Genomic DNA, 13,838 nt, shown 5'->3' with positions numbered 1-13,838 from the left:
TCAAATAAATAAAATCTTTAAAAAGAGAGAGAGAAGGAGGAGGAAGTTGGGAGGGGTTGTTGGGAATGAAAGTCCACTGGAGAAAGGCAAGAGCCTACCATGATGGCAGTTTCTCATGGGCTGAGCTGCAGGGGTGGTTAATTTCTTGTAGGAGATGCAATGCACATCTTTTCCTCTTCTGGCGTGTAACTGATGATTCTCTCCTATTAACAATTCTTCTTTTAGGGTCTGTACTGGCAATTTTTTTTTTTTAAGATTTTATTTATTTGACAGAGATCCCGAGTAGGCAGAGATGCAGGCAGAGAGAGAGGAGGAAGCAGGCTCCCTGCTGAGCAGAGAGCCCGATTCGGGGCTCATCCCAAGACCCTGAGATCATGACCTGAGCCGAAGGCAGAGGCTTAACCCTCTGAGCCACACGGGGGCCCCTGTACTGGCAGTTTTTGACACTGAATGGTACCCACCCACGTGCGCGCGTCCACCTCAACGACCACAGAGGTCGTGAACTGTTTGGCCCCTGCCAGGAGACTTTGTGCCTGTTTCTGGGGCAGGGATTTCCTTCCTGGCTGGCTAATGGAGGAGGGTCCAACCTCGTCCTGCCCTAGGGGCTGGGACTGACCCCGCGCGGCCCGCCCCGCGCTCCTGGCACCACCTCTCAGGGCGGTCCTCGCCCAGGCGCCGAATTGCTCAGTGCGGCCAAAGGAGCGCCCGGCGATGGCGGGAGAGGAGGACCGACCAGAGGACCGACCAGAGGACCGACCGGGCGCCGACGCGACCTCGGCCCTGGGCGCGCTGCTGGGCTATCGCGCCTACGCGCGCCGCTGGGTCTTCCTGCTTGTGCTCAGCCTGCTGAACTTCTCCAACGCCTCGGTACAGGGGTCTGGGGCGGCCTCCCGGCGCGGGCGCGGGCGCAGGCGCGGGCGGAGGCGGGCCGAGCGGGGACCCCGGTCCGAGTCATCGCGCTCCTCCCACCTGCCGGTGTCCCAGTGCGCCCAGGGTGCTCTCGGTCTGCTAGGACTGGGCGGCGGGACCGCTGGGAGTGCAGGAGCCGGAGACCCCAGCAGGAGCGGAGGCGCAGGGCCCCTTCTCCTGGCTGCATAGGGAGAAAAGGGGTTAGCGTCTGTCCTCGTGGTGGCAGAGCCTCTTTCCTGTGACCCATAGTGTTTTGAAACACTCCCTCTCCTGCGTCGGAGGACAGGGGAGTCACTGGCGTAGCCGAAAAGGGGTCTTCCAGTTACCCCACCCTCCTGGAAGACGCAACACCTGGCAGCAGGCCTCAGATCCGGCTCCTGCCCTCCCTGCTCCACCCCACCCACTCCCACAAGGCAGGGCAGGGCCCAGCCGCCTTGCCTTTGCTCACCTGTGCCATGGAGATCCTCACTGCATTTCTGACTCAGCATGTGGGGCTTCCTTATCTGTATGCCCAGTCTCTCTGTAGCTCCCCAGCTGGGGTCTCCATTGACGGGTTACCTGTTCTAAAATGGTTCCCACTGCTGGCAGCCACTCAGCCCCTGAGACCAGTTGATCAGCCACTGAGAACAGGATCTGCCAGTTATTGGGGACCAGCTCCCCAACCTGCTTGTCCCCAACTCACTCCGAGCCCCCAGGTTGTACTGCCCAGGGCCTTCGGCCCCTCTTTCTCCAGCCCATCGCAAACAGTGGGCTCAGTGGGGTGAGCTTTTTGCTGCCCTAGCCCCTTGCCCCTTGGACAGATACCCATCTACACTTGAATGGACAGGGGGTTTGGAGCCAGCCTTCCCACACCTGACCCTCACGTGGCCACCTGCTCATGGGGTCAGACTGCAGTGCTGTCCCACACCATGCTCCGCGGGGCCACTCTTTCACTTCCCTGGTGCTGCTTGCTCTGCCTTCTGTGTGTGCCTGAAGGAACCCGTCTACGACCACTCAGCTTATCACAGAACCCAGGGACTTGTCAGGCACATTTGGCCACCAGGTAATCATGTAATGAACAGCTACCTTGACAGCAGGCTCCACAGCTGCGGGAGGCTGTGAATGGCCGAGGGACAATTGGGAAGTGCAGACTCATGAGCAGGGATGGGCAGGCAGGTGTGGACATTCTGGGTAGATGCTGCCTTGGAGGTTCTTGAGCAGCAAGTACTCCTGGATGTTATTCCACACTGATCAGGGCCTTTTCCTTCCTTTCCTTACTGGCCTGGGTATGGAGAGCCGGCTCTGTGCTGGGACAGGTGGCATCCATGGCCTGGCCTGAAGTCTCCTATGACTCTGGAAACCTCTTTTTTTTTTCTGTGGCTTCTCACCAGGTCCCTGTGTAGCTGACTAGAAGGCCATAATTGGCTTTTGGTGCAGTGGTCTAAGGACACAGAGCAGGGGTCTCCTTCAGCCCCTAAAATGGCTTTGATGAGTCTGAGAGTGCATGGGTGTGGTGAGTGGCTTCTAGAACTTCCTTGGACACTGAGACAGCATCCTGCTTACTCCCCTTTGGTCCACGAGTTACTATGGAGCAAACGGGACTTTCACCAGGAACGGTGATCCCTGCTGTGGTCACCACAGTGAGCATTGACCATCAGGCTCACGCCAGCCAAGTCTACTCGTGTACTTGGTCTGCAGCTGGGTGGCCGCAGGTCCCACGTTCTGAGAGGGCAGTGTCAGAGGCAGGTGGAACAGTGCCTGGAGTGAGACCCCAAAGGGGAGCAAGGAGACTGCCCAGTAGTCTGGGCAGGAACCAGCATGTGGAGCAACTATCAGTGCGCTCAAAGGGAGGTGAGGGGTTACCTGGCAGGGCTGGAGAAGGTTGAAGGGAATTCTTGTGCGCTGGGGACATACTGTTGTCCTCATGTTACCTGGCACAGTTCAGACCTGTCTCTGCTCTGCCGGCCACAGACTTGGGGAGGAACAAGGAACGGGCTTGGCTCGGCAGGGCAGGGTTAGAGAACGGATACCGAGCCCTCTCTGCTGGATCAGGCTGGGCAGGAAGCAGCGGGACCTGCATGGGGTCTCCTTCTGCACCTGGAAGAGCTGTCCTCTGCTTTGTCCCTAAAAAAGAAAAAGGAAGAAAAGGCAGCTCTTGCTCAAGTTCTTTGTCATGTGAGGCCTGCTGTCAGTATCTGCTTGGGTCAGCAAGTCTCACCACGGAGGGTGTGGTCCTGGGGCCAGCTCCTGCATTCCTGTGTCTCGCAGAGTTGCAATGATGGTGGACTTTGATTTGTGGTACCCTTGTCTTTGGTCCCTCCCTGACCTGCTTCGCATCTCTCTCCTTATAAGCCTTGGAGAGCCCCTCTTCTCACCCATCATCCTTCAGGGAGGAGACAGTGTCTCACCTCCACCGGGAAGTCTTCCCCACTGACCTAATTGAATGTACTGTTTGCTGAAGGTCTGTGGGGTTAAAAGTCCCAGTGTTTGACAGCACCTGAGGGTGGGAAATGTCACCTGTTACACTGTCAGGGAGGGTCTACCTCCCAAACACTTGGGTCTCCTGTAGGAAGGTGGGCTGGCCTTGGGCAGGGCCAACACACAATCCAGGGGTTTCCACCTGGGACTCCGAGTTTCTAGACAACCTGGAGATACCTTTTGGGCCTCTTTCTTTCCTCCTTCCCTGCCATGGAAACATCCCTTCCATTATCCCTTCAATGTCTCCAAGCCCACCCTGCTTCCTACCCTTATCTACCTGGATGTTCACCACAGACACTGAGTGTCCCCCTTCCCCCAAAATGTGCTGCTCTGCCCAGCCATTTGGGCAATCTACACATCTGTGTGACTGAGGTGGCTGGGCCACTGGCTCCCCTCATCAGGATCTCCTTTTCTAGCCTCCCGGGCCCCAGTGCCATCCAGCACTTGGCCTTCATGCCCACTCACCACATAGAGCTTCCCTTCCCCCTGCAGTCCTCTGCCTGTCACTGACATCCCTCTGGGCCTTCTCCTTAGAGGGTCAGTCTTGGCAGGACTCCGGGTCCTTTAGGCTCTGCTCCGGTCTTCGGCCTCTGTCTACCCGCCAAGACCATGTCTGCGGGATGATCTGCTCCACATTCCAGGCACACTGTCTATCTGACCCCCTCACCCCTGCCACCTGGTACACTCCCTCAGAGGTGACTAGGTGAAGAGCCTGGCCCTTATGGGACTGCTGGACATTCTCTGCCTCAGGCTGGCTGGCCAAGCCTGGGACAGCGGGTGGCTGTGGTTTCTGTGGTGCCCTGTCCCGGGACTGACACCAGTGTGTATCCACAGCTGTGGCTCAGCTTCGCTCCCGTGGCCGACACGATTGCCCACCACTTCTTCCTCTCCACCAAGCAGATCAACTGGCTTTCGCTAATCTACCTTGTGGCGTCCATCCCATCCGGCGTGGTGGCCATCTGGGTTCTGGACTCTGTTGGGCTCCGCTGGGCAGTGAGTTGGAAACCAAGCCAGGGCTGTCTCTTAGATGGGGCAGGGTCCTTGAGTAAGGAAGGGCTCAAGAGCCATTGCTTCCTCCCCGGGGGGTCTCCAGGCAGAGTCATTTGGGTGGCAGGGCAGTGATCAGGGTGCTGGTGGGGTGTCTGGGCTGGCCAGGCAGTGCTCTGTCCCTGTCCGTGTCCCTGCAGACCATCGTGTGTGCGTGGCTGAACTTTGCTGGGAGTGTGTTCAGAACTCTGCCCTTCCTGTTCATCGAGATCCAGAACCCATTTGCCTTCCTCATGGCTGGGCAGAGCCTCTGTGCTCTGGCACAGACCCTGGTCATCTTCTCTCCAGCCAAGCTGGCTGCCTTGTGGTTCCCGGAGCACCAGCGAGCCACAGCCAACATGATTGGCACCATGTGTGAGTGACAGGGGTGAGGCTGATGGTCTTCTGGGCATTGTGGCACCTCTGCACTCCCAGCTCTTGGAGGGCAAAGGGCCCTGGCTGTGGGCTGGAGACCAGGCCTGGCCATGGCTGAGCAGACATGTGTCTCCGTCTGTCCATCCAGCAAACCCCTTGGGCATCCTTGTGGCCAACCTGCTGTCACCTGCCCTGGTGAAGAAGGAGAAGGATATCCCTATGATGGTGAGGGAGCTCATGAGGTACATGCACACATGTGTGTGCATTTGTGTGTGGTGCATGTGTGCATGGTGGGCTCACATGTGCATACGTATGTGGTGCATGTGTATGCATGACGGGCTAATATATACATACATGTGTGTATGTGTGTGGTGCACATGTTTGCATGGTGAGCTCGTATATACATACACATGTGCAAGTGTGTGGTGCATGTGTGTGGTGCATGGTGGGCTTACATGTACATAGGTGTGTGTGGGTATGTGTGGTGCATGTGTGTGTACGGTGGACTCACATGTGCATAGGTGTGTGTGGGTATGTAGTGCATGTGTGTGCATGGTGGGCTCGCATGTGCATAGGTGTGTGTGCCTGTGTATGGTGCATGTATGTGCACGGTGGGCTCGCATGTGCATAGGTGTGTGGGCATGTGTGTGTGGTGCATGTGTGTGCACGGTGGGCTTACACGTGCATAAGTATATGTGCGTGTGTGGGGTGCATATGTGTGCACGGTGGGCTCACATGTGCATAGGTATGTGTGCATGTATGTGGTGCATGTGTTTGCGTGGTGGGCTTGCATGTGCATACATGTGTGTTTATGTGCTATGTGCATGCACATGTACAAGTGTGCCCACACCTGTCTGAGAGTGTGCCCCTGCCCCTCCCTGTGACCACATTGGCAAGTACACTTGGTGCCCACAGGATTTTTCCACATGCCTGAGGTGGATGAGAGGTTGAGGGGTAGGGGCTGCAGCCAGAGGCCAGTGTGTCTGCTGAGCAAGGGAAGGGTGGAAGGAAGGGTCAGTGCAGGTGGCAGGTGGTTGGCATTGAGTGATGGAAGCTCTGGGAGTGTCTAAGGGGAGAGCTGAGCTGGTCCAGAGATTCAGGGAGCCAAAGATGTGGCTGCACTGTGCAGGTAGGGAGCTAGGATTTTGGCTGGGTTGGGAAGTGGGGGCAGGCTCAGGCCAGGTTTGGGGAGTGCAGCTCGGTATGTGTTGGGGTCATTCACAAAGACAGGCAGAAAGGGTCAGTCAGCGGTTGGATGGGTGAGTCTGGGGCCCAGGGAGAGGGTTGGGCTAAGGGTGTCACTGTGGGAGTCATCTGTGGGGGATATTTTGAAAGCTTGGGTTCTAGAGGAAGCAGGGCAAAGCAGGCCCTGGGGCTTGCCTTTGTCTGCCTAGGGATGGCTGGCAAGGGAGGCCCAGAACAGTGGGTGTGAAGCCCTGATGTGCATGTGTGAGTGCACACACACACGTGCACACACTCACGTATGCCCTCTCCACAGCTGGGCATCTATATCATCCCTGCTGGCCTCTCCTGTCTCCTGGCCACTGCCTGCCTCTGGGAGAGTGTGCCTCCCAGCCCACCCTCTGCAGGGGCCGCCCACTCCACCTCAGAGAAGTTCCTGGATGGGTTGAAGCTGGTTAGTGCTGTGGGATCCAGGGCTGGGGTGACCTGGTGTGGGGAGAAGGCTGAGGAGGGAAGGGGGTTAGGACAGGCCCTGCTGGGGTATCCCCAGTATCCCACTCGCTCCTGGGCTGAGCGGCGCCTTCCCCTCAGCTCTTGCGGAACAGAGCCTATATCATCCTGGCCGTGTGTTTCGGAGGTGGCATCGGCATCTTCTCCAGCTTCTCGGTTCTCCTGGAGCAGGTCCTTTGTGTGAAGGGCTACTCCAACGTGAGTGCTGGCCCCACCCAGCCCCCTCTCCTGTGCAAGGATGGGACTTGGGGGCCATTGCCAGTACTGGGAAGACTGCCCCAAACACTGGGTTTCCATGCCTGAACAGGGTAACCTCCTCTTATGGGTGGTATTGAGAGGTTGTGTGTGAAATCTTGTGTTGGTGCCAGAGGCAGTCTGATCGTGGGGTCGTGGCCTTGGGGAGGGGTGGTGGCAGTGCCCAGAGATGTGCTGGGATTTTGTGTGGCTCTTTTCACTATCTTTCCCACTGCCCCACCCACGTTGGCCCCAACCCTGCGGGTCTCCAGGGAAGGGTTGTCTTCTGATATTTGGAGATTGGGAGGGCCTTGCTCTGCTCATAGCATCTCTGGCCTTGCCCTCTGCTGCCTGGCATCAGCCCTGGGTGTGGGATTCAGGCCTGGTATGTTCCAAACTCATGAGCAGCACACGGGCACCCCTCAGTGCCTTTTCCTTTAGCAACTGTTGGGTTCCTGGCGTGGGGTACCACAGGAAAGAGGCACCGGGGGGGATGTGCCATCACTCACTCATGGCTAACCATGCAGCTGAGCTTTCCATGTCACCCTGCTGTGGGCTTCTCGGCTATGGCATACACCCTGAGGATGGGGTCCTTCTCCTGGGGCCCTGGTATCACCGTGACCCAATGATGGGGCACCCCTGACCTCCTCTCCTCCAGGAATTTGCAGGCCTTTGTGGGGCTCTCTTCATTGTGTTTGGAGTCCTGGGGGCACTGGTTCTCAGCCTGTATGTGGACCGGACCAAACAGTTCACTGAAGCTGTCAAGATTGGCTTCTGTCTGACCTCCATAGTCTGCGTGGCCTTTGCGCTGGTGAGAGTCCCCTTGAACCAAGACCACCCTATGGGGGTGTAAGTGGGATGCTCTGGGACAGGGCTGCTGACAGATGGGTCAAAGCAGAAATTCAGACCTTCTCAGGCTTAGACACTGCCCACTGGGGTGGTCCCCGACCCTGGCTACTGGCCCATCCCTGCTCCCTGCTCAGTTGAGAGGGGGTGCTGGTACGGGGCCGGGCTGGGGCTGGGTGTCCATGCTGCGCACTCTGACTGGTGCCCCATCTCTCCATGTGGCCCACCATTCCCCTAGGTGTCTCAGCTGCAGGGACAGACCTTGGCACTGGCCGCCATCTGCTCACTGCTGGGGCTGTTTGGCTTCTCAGTGGCGCCCATCGCCATGGAGCTGGTGGTCGAGTGCTCCTTCCCTGTAGGTGAGGGTGCAGCCGCAGGCCTGGTCATCGTGCTGGGGTGAGTGTCTGTCTCTCCACCACTTCCCTGGGGACCCCAGAGTCCTCATCCTCACCCCAGCCCTGGCTACACAGTGGGTAACCAGTCTGCTCGGGTGAAGGCCACCGTGTTCCGAGCTGTGCAGTCCTGGGCTAGCTGCCGTGCCCCACGCTGAGCAGAACAGGACACTGGCCTCAGAAAGCCCAGTGGCACTGTGAGTACTGAGCAGTGCCCAGGGCAGGGCTGAAGGCCTTGTGTCTGTCCAGGCAGGCCGAGGGTGTGCTCATCATGGTCCTGCTGACTGCCCTGACCGTGCGTCGTGCGGAGCCGTCCGTCTCCACCTGCCAGGATGGCCAGGGCCCATTGGACTGGACGGGTGAGTGCCCCCACCTGCATAGAGACCCCAGAGCACAAGGTCGGTGCCTGGGCCTTCCTCACCCCCCTCCCAGTGCTGGAACCTCCCCTCCATGGGCCCCTTTCTCTTGGCATCTTTCACTCTCCTTTGCATGCACTGGGCACCCACAGGGCAGGGGTCCTGGGGGTCGGAGGGCAACGAGGCTAACCTTTCCCCTCCAAGGCTCACTGTGCTGGGAGTAGGCCTGAGGCCCTGGTGAAAGCCCAATGTCTGAAACCCATGTGAGTCATTTTGAAATGAGACCAGGGAAAGAGATAGGGAGGCAGAGAGAGATGGGGGTGAGGTGGCCACATCTGGAGACCCCATACTGCTGACCTTGGAGCTCACCACACCTGGGTCTGTGAATGCCCTCAGGGCCTGTTGGGAGCTGGGACAGATGTTTCCAGGTCCCTCTCTGCTCATGGCTAGTGGGGTCAGCTGGAGCTCTGCCAGATCTGTGGGTACTCTGGGTTAGGGGTGGGGAACTCTGGCTGCTTGAGCGAGCCTCAGAATAGAGCTGGGCTATGTCTCCCCAGTGTCCATGCTGCTGATGGCTGGCCTATGCGCCCTCTTCAGCTGTTTCCTGGTGGTGTTCTTCCACACTCCGTACCGGCGCCTACAGGCTGAGGCCCACGTGAGCCACTCCATCCAGGAGGACACGTCCCCAGAAACTGCGAATCACGAGCCCCGCCCGGCAGCTACGCCCTGAGGCTCCACGTGGGCACGCCCCCACCACCTCCAGCATGGACTGTAGGAAGCTCAGGCAGGGGCCACTCATTCCCAGCGCCATTCTCCTGGCCCTACCTGCTTGTTTGGGGGAGCCCTGAGCTGCTGGAGGCCCTGGGACCTGCAGAGAGGTCACAGGGGTCCCTGCAGAGTTCTGGAAGCCAAAAGAGCCATCAGTGCATCAAGAAGTGGTCCTGGGGACATGAAGGGGTGGCCAGGAGGGGTGGGCTCTGGTCCCAGGGTGACAGCATCCAGCAGGTGCCAGAGGGATTTGGAGTCCTTGGCGCACCCAGAGCACAGCAGGATGGCCTAGGGGAGACCCTGTGGCTAGAGCAAGAACTGCTGGTGCAGCCACCGGGCAGGCAGGTGCCCCAGTGGCCAGGCCAGACCCAGGGTGGCTGGCGCAGGAGCAGTGTATGCGGGATGGACCTGGCTTGAGGAACAAGGGCTGAGGGGAAGCCTCATGGATTGTGAGTCCTGAGGGCCCCTGGCATGACTGAGGCTGGAGTGGACAGTTGTGAGAAATGGCTTCCTTGAGGAATCCCAACCCATACCTTTTCTCGACCTCTGCTGACTGCAGAGTGACTGACTCCTGGAGTGAGTTCGAGGACAGCAGGTGGAGTCAGGCTGCTCTGGGAGGGGGAAGCAGAGGGAGGGCCCTACAGGCAGAACCTCCCACTCCAGGCAGATGCTCCCACCCCTATGAGACCCTTCCCCTCCAGCCTCTCCCAGTTCCAAGCACACACTTCTACCCCCCATGGGTCCTCCCCCAAACTCTCCCCAACAAGGCAGACACTTCTCCCAGCCCTAGGCAGAAGTCCCGCACCTGCAGACCCTCCCACCTCCAGGCGGACACCTTCTCTCCCCCTCAGACACTGGCAGGCAGGTTTATGGGTTCATGTTTATTGAACTGGCTGCAGCCCAGGTGGGGATGGGGGAACGTGCCCCTCACTCCTCCTTCTCCTCCCCGTGGGTGAGCACGTAGCTCAATGCCTTATAGTCCAGGTTGCCTGCAGCATCGATGGTAGCAAACTGGAACATCTGGTCCACCTGCAAGCCGGTCCGGTTGGGGGAGTCAGGCCCAGGGGGGAGGGGAAGGAACAAAATGGTCTGGTGAATTACAGACACTGAACTCCAGCCAGGTCCAGGGTTGTTTTTGCTTGTGGGGGTGGGGGAAAGGGAGGTGGGGGCGCACACAGCAGAGCCAGGGGTCGGGTTGGGGTATGCTGCCTACCCTGATGCTGCAGCCTCAGGGGGGCCCAGGGTGAGTCCCCCTAGCTAAACCCCCTATTCTTGAGCTTCCCAGAGGCACATGGGGTAAGGAAGTGGGGTGAGGGCAGAGTGGGCCAAACCTCTTCAGCGGTCATCTTGTCTGCCTGGGACATCAACAGCCGCTTGATGCTGAGGAAAAGGAGGGAGGAGCCAAATTAGGCTGCACTGAAGAAAGGGATTGGCACTGGAAGAACTGGAGGGGTGGCCCCAGGGGAGCCCCATGACTTGGGTCGATTCATACTGTTGGCTCTTCCACCATGGGATACCCCAAGGTGGGGGTCTGGTCACCCTACAATCCCACCCACTCACAGCACAGGTGCCTCTCAGAAGCCTGACTAAAGGGTGAGTCCTGGGCACCAGAGAGTGGTTGTCAGGGAGTCTTTACTGACTCGCACGCTCTGGGGTCACTACCCCTGGGGGGGGGGGCTCCATCTGCAGGGAGGAGACTGGGGGGTTAGGGGCAAGTGCCTGGTATACCACATAGGCCCACTCCCCCCAAGGGCTTAAAGACCCAGTGATGGTCCAAGTGGTGATGACGTCCCGGGCCACTGGCTGGGCAAGACTGGTTTTGCCCTCAGTTAGGGACTCAGGATCTTGGGGACAGGCAGCCCAAGGCCTGGGGACTGAGGTGGGGTGAGGGGAGGTGGGCTTGGCAGCCCTCAGGGGTGATGCCTAGGTGCCCATAGCCACACTCACTAGTCCTTGTTGATGCTGCCTTTGCCATCAGGATCCAGCATCTTGAAGGCATTTAAGATGGTCTCCTCAGCATCCGTACCTGCCCACAAAAGGCCTTCAACTGTTTAGGGCTCCAGTCCTGCTCTGGGCCATCCCAGGGCTTGGCCTGTATGTCCCTCCAGCACTTGAGCACTACTGAGACCCTGCAGCTCCCGCTCTGAGGGGCCTGGGGGTCCCCAGAATCCCGCCTAGGCCCAAAGGTGGAGAGAATGCTCAGTGAGTGAAAGACAGGTTATCACCACTAGGCAGACAGGAGGAAGGATGAGCTCACATGCCCGCTGGTCACATGTGTGACCCACGAATGTGGGTACCAGAATGTCAAGTCCTAGGGCTTTTCAACAAATCTGAAAATCAGGATTTTTATGTGAAGTATCTGAATTTCTGAGTGTTAGGAGCTAACAAAACACACAGTGTCTTGCAGACTGGCCTGAGGGCTGCCCTTGGCCAGGGAGGAGCCTGGACCCTTGGCTCTCACCTGTCAGCTTTGCCCCAAACATATTCAGGAACATGGTGAAGTTGATGGGCCCCGAGGCCTCCTTGAGCATGGCATCCAGCTCGTCATCCTTGATGTTGGTTTTGCCTATCACCAACACAAGACCAGGCAGGAATGTCACACCCCCCGGCTGTCCTGCTGTTGATGCATCTGCTGTCCCCATTGGTCTCCCACCACTATCATTCAAACTGGGAAGGCCAGAAGGAGGGAGGTGAGCCAGTGGGGGCGGGGGGTTTCACATGGCCCAGGTGTGGGGGTCCAGGTCTGCATGTTAGCAGAACCCAAACCCTGAGCCCTGGGGAGATGGGCAGCTGGGGAGGAGGAAGAGGTCATGCATGTAGCCCAGGAAGACCTGTGATCTGCTTACCTGAGTGTAAGGGGGCCCAGAGGAAAGAAACCTACCCGTTCTCCCCCCCTGGGATTGCCTCAGGCTGAGAACGTGCCCCCAGATGGGAAGTTGAAGAAAGGGCCAGCCTTTGGCTCTTCAGAGGACCATGAGCTGTCCTCCGCGTCTTCTCCCAAGTCTGTTTCTGGGCTTCCTTGCCAGGCTTGGGGTAAGGAGGACAAGCCTCTCCATGTAGTGGTGTCCCTCTGGGGTCTTAGTGCTTCCCTGGAGCTTTGGTCCCAGCCTCCCATCCAGAGTGCCCATGCTTCAGCTGTGCCACCCACCCCACCCTGGGATGCCCTGATCGAGCCAGAGGGATCTCTTCCCTAGGGGAGGCCCAGCCTGCACCTTGCAGCCCATGGGAAATGGGTGTCAGGTCAGGCTGTAAGGCCCAGGTGCAGAGCAAGTCTCTCCAGGACTGAAGGACACCCCAAGGCAGGCTGTGGTGGAGTTCTGTCCCATGGCACCTACCCAGTGAGGCGTAGGTGTCCTTTAGGTCCTCCTTGTCGATAAAGCCATCTCGGTTCTGATCCATTAGTGTGAATGCCTGAAACCCAGGCCAGTCGCACCATGTTAGGATAGGCATCTACTCTCACTGGCTCCAGAGTGAGGCTCACGCAGGGTCTTTCGGTCAACTGCATTACAATTCACAGGGGACCCCTTGGGCAGGAGTTATTGGGTAGAGTGGTCCTGGGACAAAAGCAAAGCCTCACCTCCTTGAACTCCTGGATCTGGGTCTGCTCAAAGTTGGAGAAGACGTTGGATGATGCTCTCTGGGCCCGTAGGCCCCCCCCTTCCTTCTTCTTAGTCTTCCTGCTGGCCTAACGTGAGAACACCAAGGCTGAGGGGCCTGCAGGCTGGTGTTTTGGAAGACAACGATGGGTGGACCATGGCACTAGGGGTTCCAGGGGGACCCCAAGCCTGGGCCAGGGCTGCCCTGACCAGGTCCTGACAGCATGCACCCAGGGCTCGCCTTGAGCTTGGCCAGGAGCCAGCTGGGCCTGGACGTTTAAGGAGCAAATGGACCATGCAGGTGGCCAGCAAGTGGGCGGGCCTGGTCTAGGGACCCTTCCAGTGTGAAGACCAGGACCCTCATCTTCCAACCGCAGATGTCCCTGAGGCAGCCATGGGGCACAGATCTTCCCCACCTAACACCCTCACACACAGAAACTCAACTCGTGTGCGCACACACACACTCCCACAAATCACACTCAGGTAGGCAAAACGCATGTACACACAATCGCAAAGGTGCACCCTGTACAAATGCAGGCATACTCACACCCACTCCTGCCCCAGTGGCCTGCTTTCCACACTCACCATGCCTGGATGTGCCTGAGGCGATGGTCTGTGCCCTCCCTGCCCAGGTCGCCTGTCTTAAGCTCCTGCCCAGTCCCCCAGGACAGCTCGGACTCTGGCTTCCACTCCCTACAAGGACAGGCCGGGGCCACCCTGGGGACTGGACAAGTGCAGAGTGAGCTCTGGCACCTGGCGGGTGACTCAGATGCCCCCATTTTGCCCTGCTCAGCAGGGGCCCCAGCTTCCCAGGCACCTCACCGAGAACCTTGTTCTGTTTTTGTGCCTCTCCAGGGCCACCTGCATGTGGACCTAGGAGGCTGCAGGAGGCAGAGGAAGGGGGACCTTTCCTAGATTTGCCCAAAGTCACTGTGAGTGGCCTTGGAGTCTGGTGACCAGGCATTCTCTAAGCATGCTGTGTGTGCCCTCACCTCCCTGCTTCACTGGGGCCCCATCTCTCCCCTTGGCAGGTGGCCCCTTGCCTGGCACAGAGTGGGGGTAACATGTCTGGGATGGAGGACCATCCAGATGGGTTGGACCCTGGGCCAGCATTCAGACAGGTTTCCCAACTACGTTATGGCCCGCAGGCAGAGTCTGAGGAGGGGAGCTGGCCTCGGTGCCTGTGT

General features: G+C 58.7%; 2 protein-coding genes across 6 annotated transcripts; one reads left to right on the top strand and one right to left on the bottom strand.

The window, feature by feature from the left end:
* The first annotated feature begins 688 nt into the window (after positions 1-688).
* Positions 689-10,496, top strand: SLC49A3 (solute carrier family 49 member 3). Of its 5 annotated transcripts, none has more exons than XR_007125240.1 (10): positions 689-867; positions 4,201-4,359; positions 4,554-4,767; positions 4,916-4,992; positions 6,266-6,403; positions 6,541-6,657; positions 7,352-7,504; positions 7,778-7,935; positions 8,185-8,290; positions 8,885-9,021. XR_007125240.1 is itself a non-coding variant. In XM_047718536.1 (10 exons), the coding sequence occupies exons 1-10, from the start codon at positions 712-714 to the stop codon at positions 8,944-8,946; spliced, it is 1,344 nt and encodes a 447-aa protein (XP_047574492.1). In that variant the 5' UTR covers positions 689-711; the 3' UTR covers positions 8,947-10,496. The 5 variants fall into 5 exon arrangements, 3 of the variants coding, with proteins under 3 accessions (XP_047574492.1, XP_047574491.1, XP_047574493.1); XR_007125239.1 differs by having other exon boundaries at positions 8,845-8,982; XM_047718536.1 differs by having other exon boundaries at positions 8,181-8,290; positions 8,885-10,496.
* On the bottom strand, positions 9,932-13,518 carry MYL5 (myosin light chain 5). The gene is made up of 7 exons (XM_047719848.1): positions 13,474-13,518; positions 12,633-12,740; positions 12,391-12,466; positions 11,517-11,621; positions 11,003-11,081; positions 10,387-10,435; positions 9,932-10,084 (listed from the first exon to the last, which is right to left on the bottom strand). Exons 1-7 carry the CDS (start codon positions 13,516-13,518, stop codon positions 9,983-9,985), a joined length of 564 nt encoding a protein of 187 aa, XP_047575804.1. The 3' UTR covers positions 9,932-9,982.
* Between the last annotated feature and the right edge of the window lie 320 nt (positions 13,519-13,838).

This window comes from Lutra lutra, chromosome 2 (assembly GCF_902655055.1).
Source record: "Lutra lutra chromosome 2, mLutLut1.2, whole genome shotgun sequence".
NCBI lineage: Eukaryota > Metazoa > Chordata > Mammalia > Carnivora > Mustelidae > Lutra > Lutra lutra.
The sequence above is the reverse complement of the archived record's forward strand: the minus strand, read 5'-3'. Positions and strand labels throughout refer to the sequence as shown.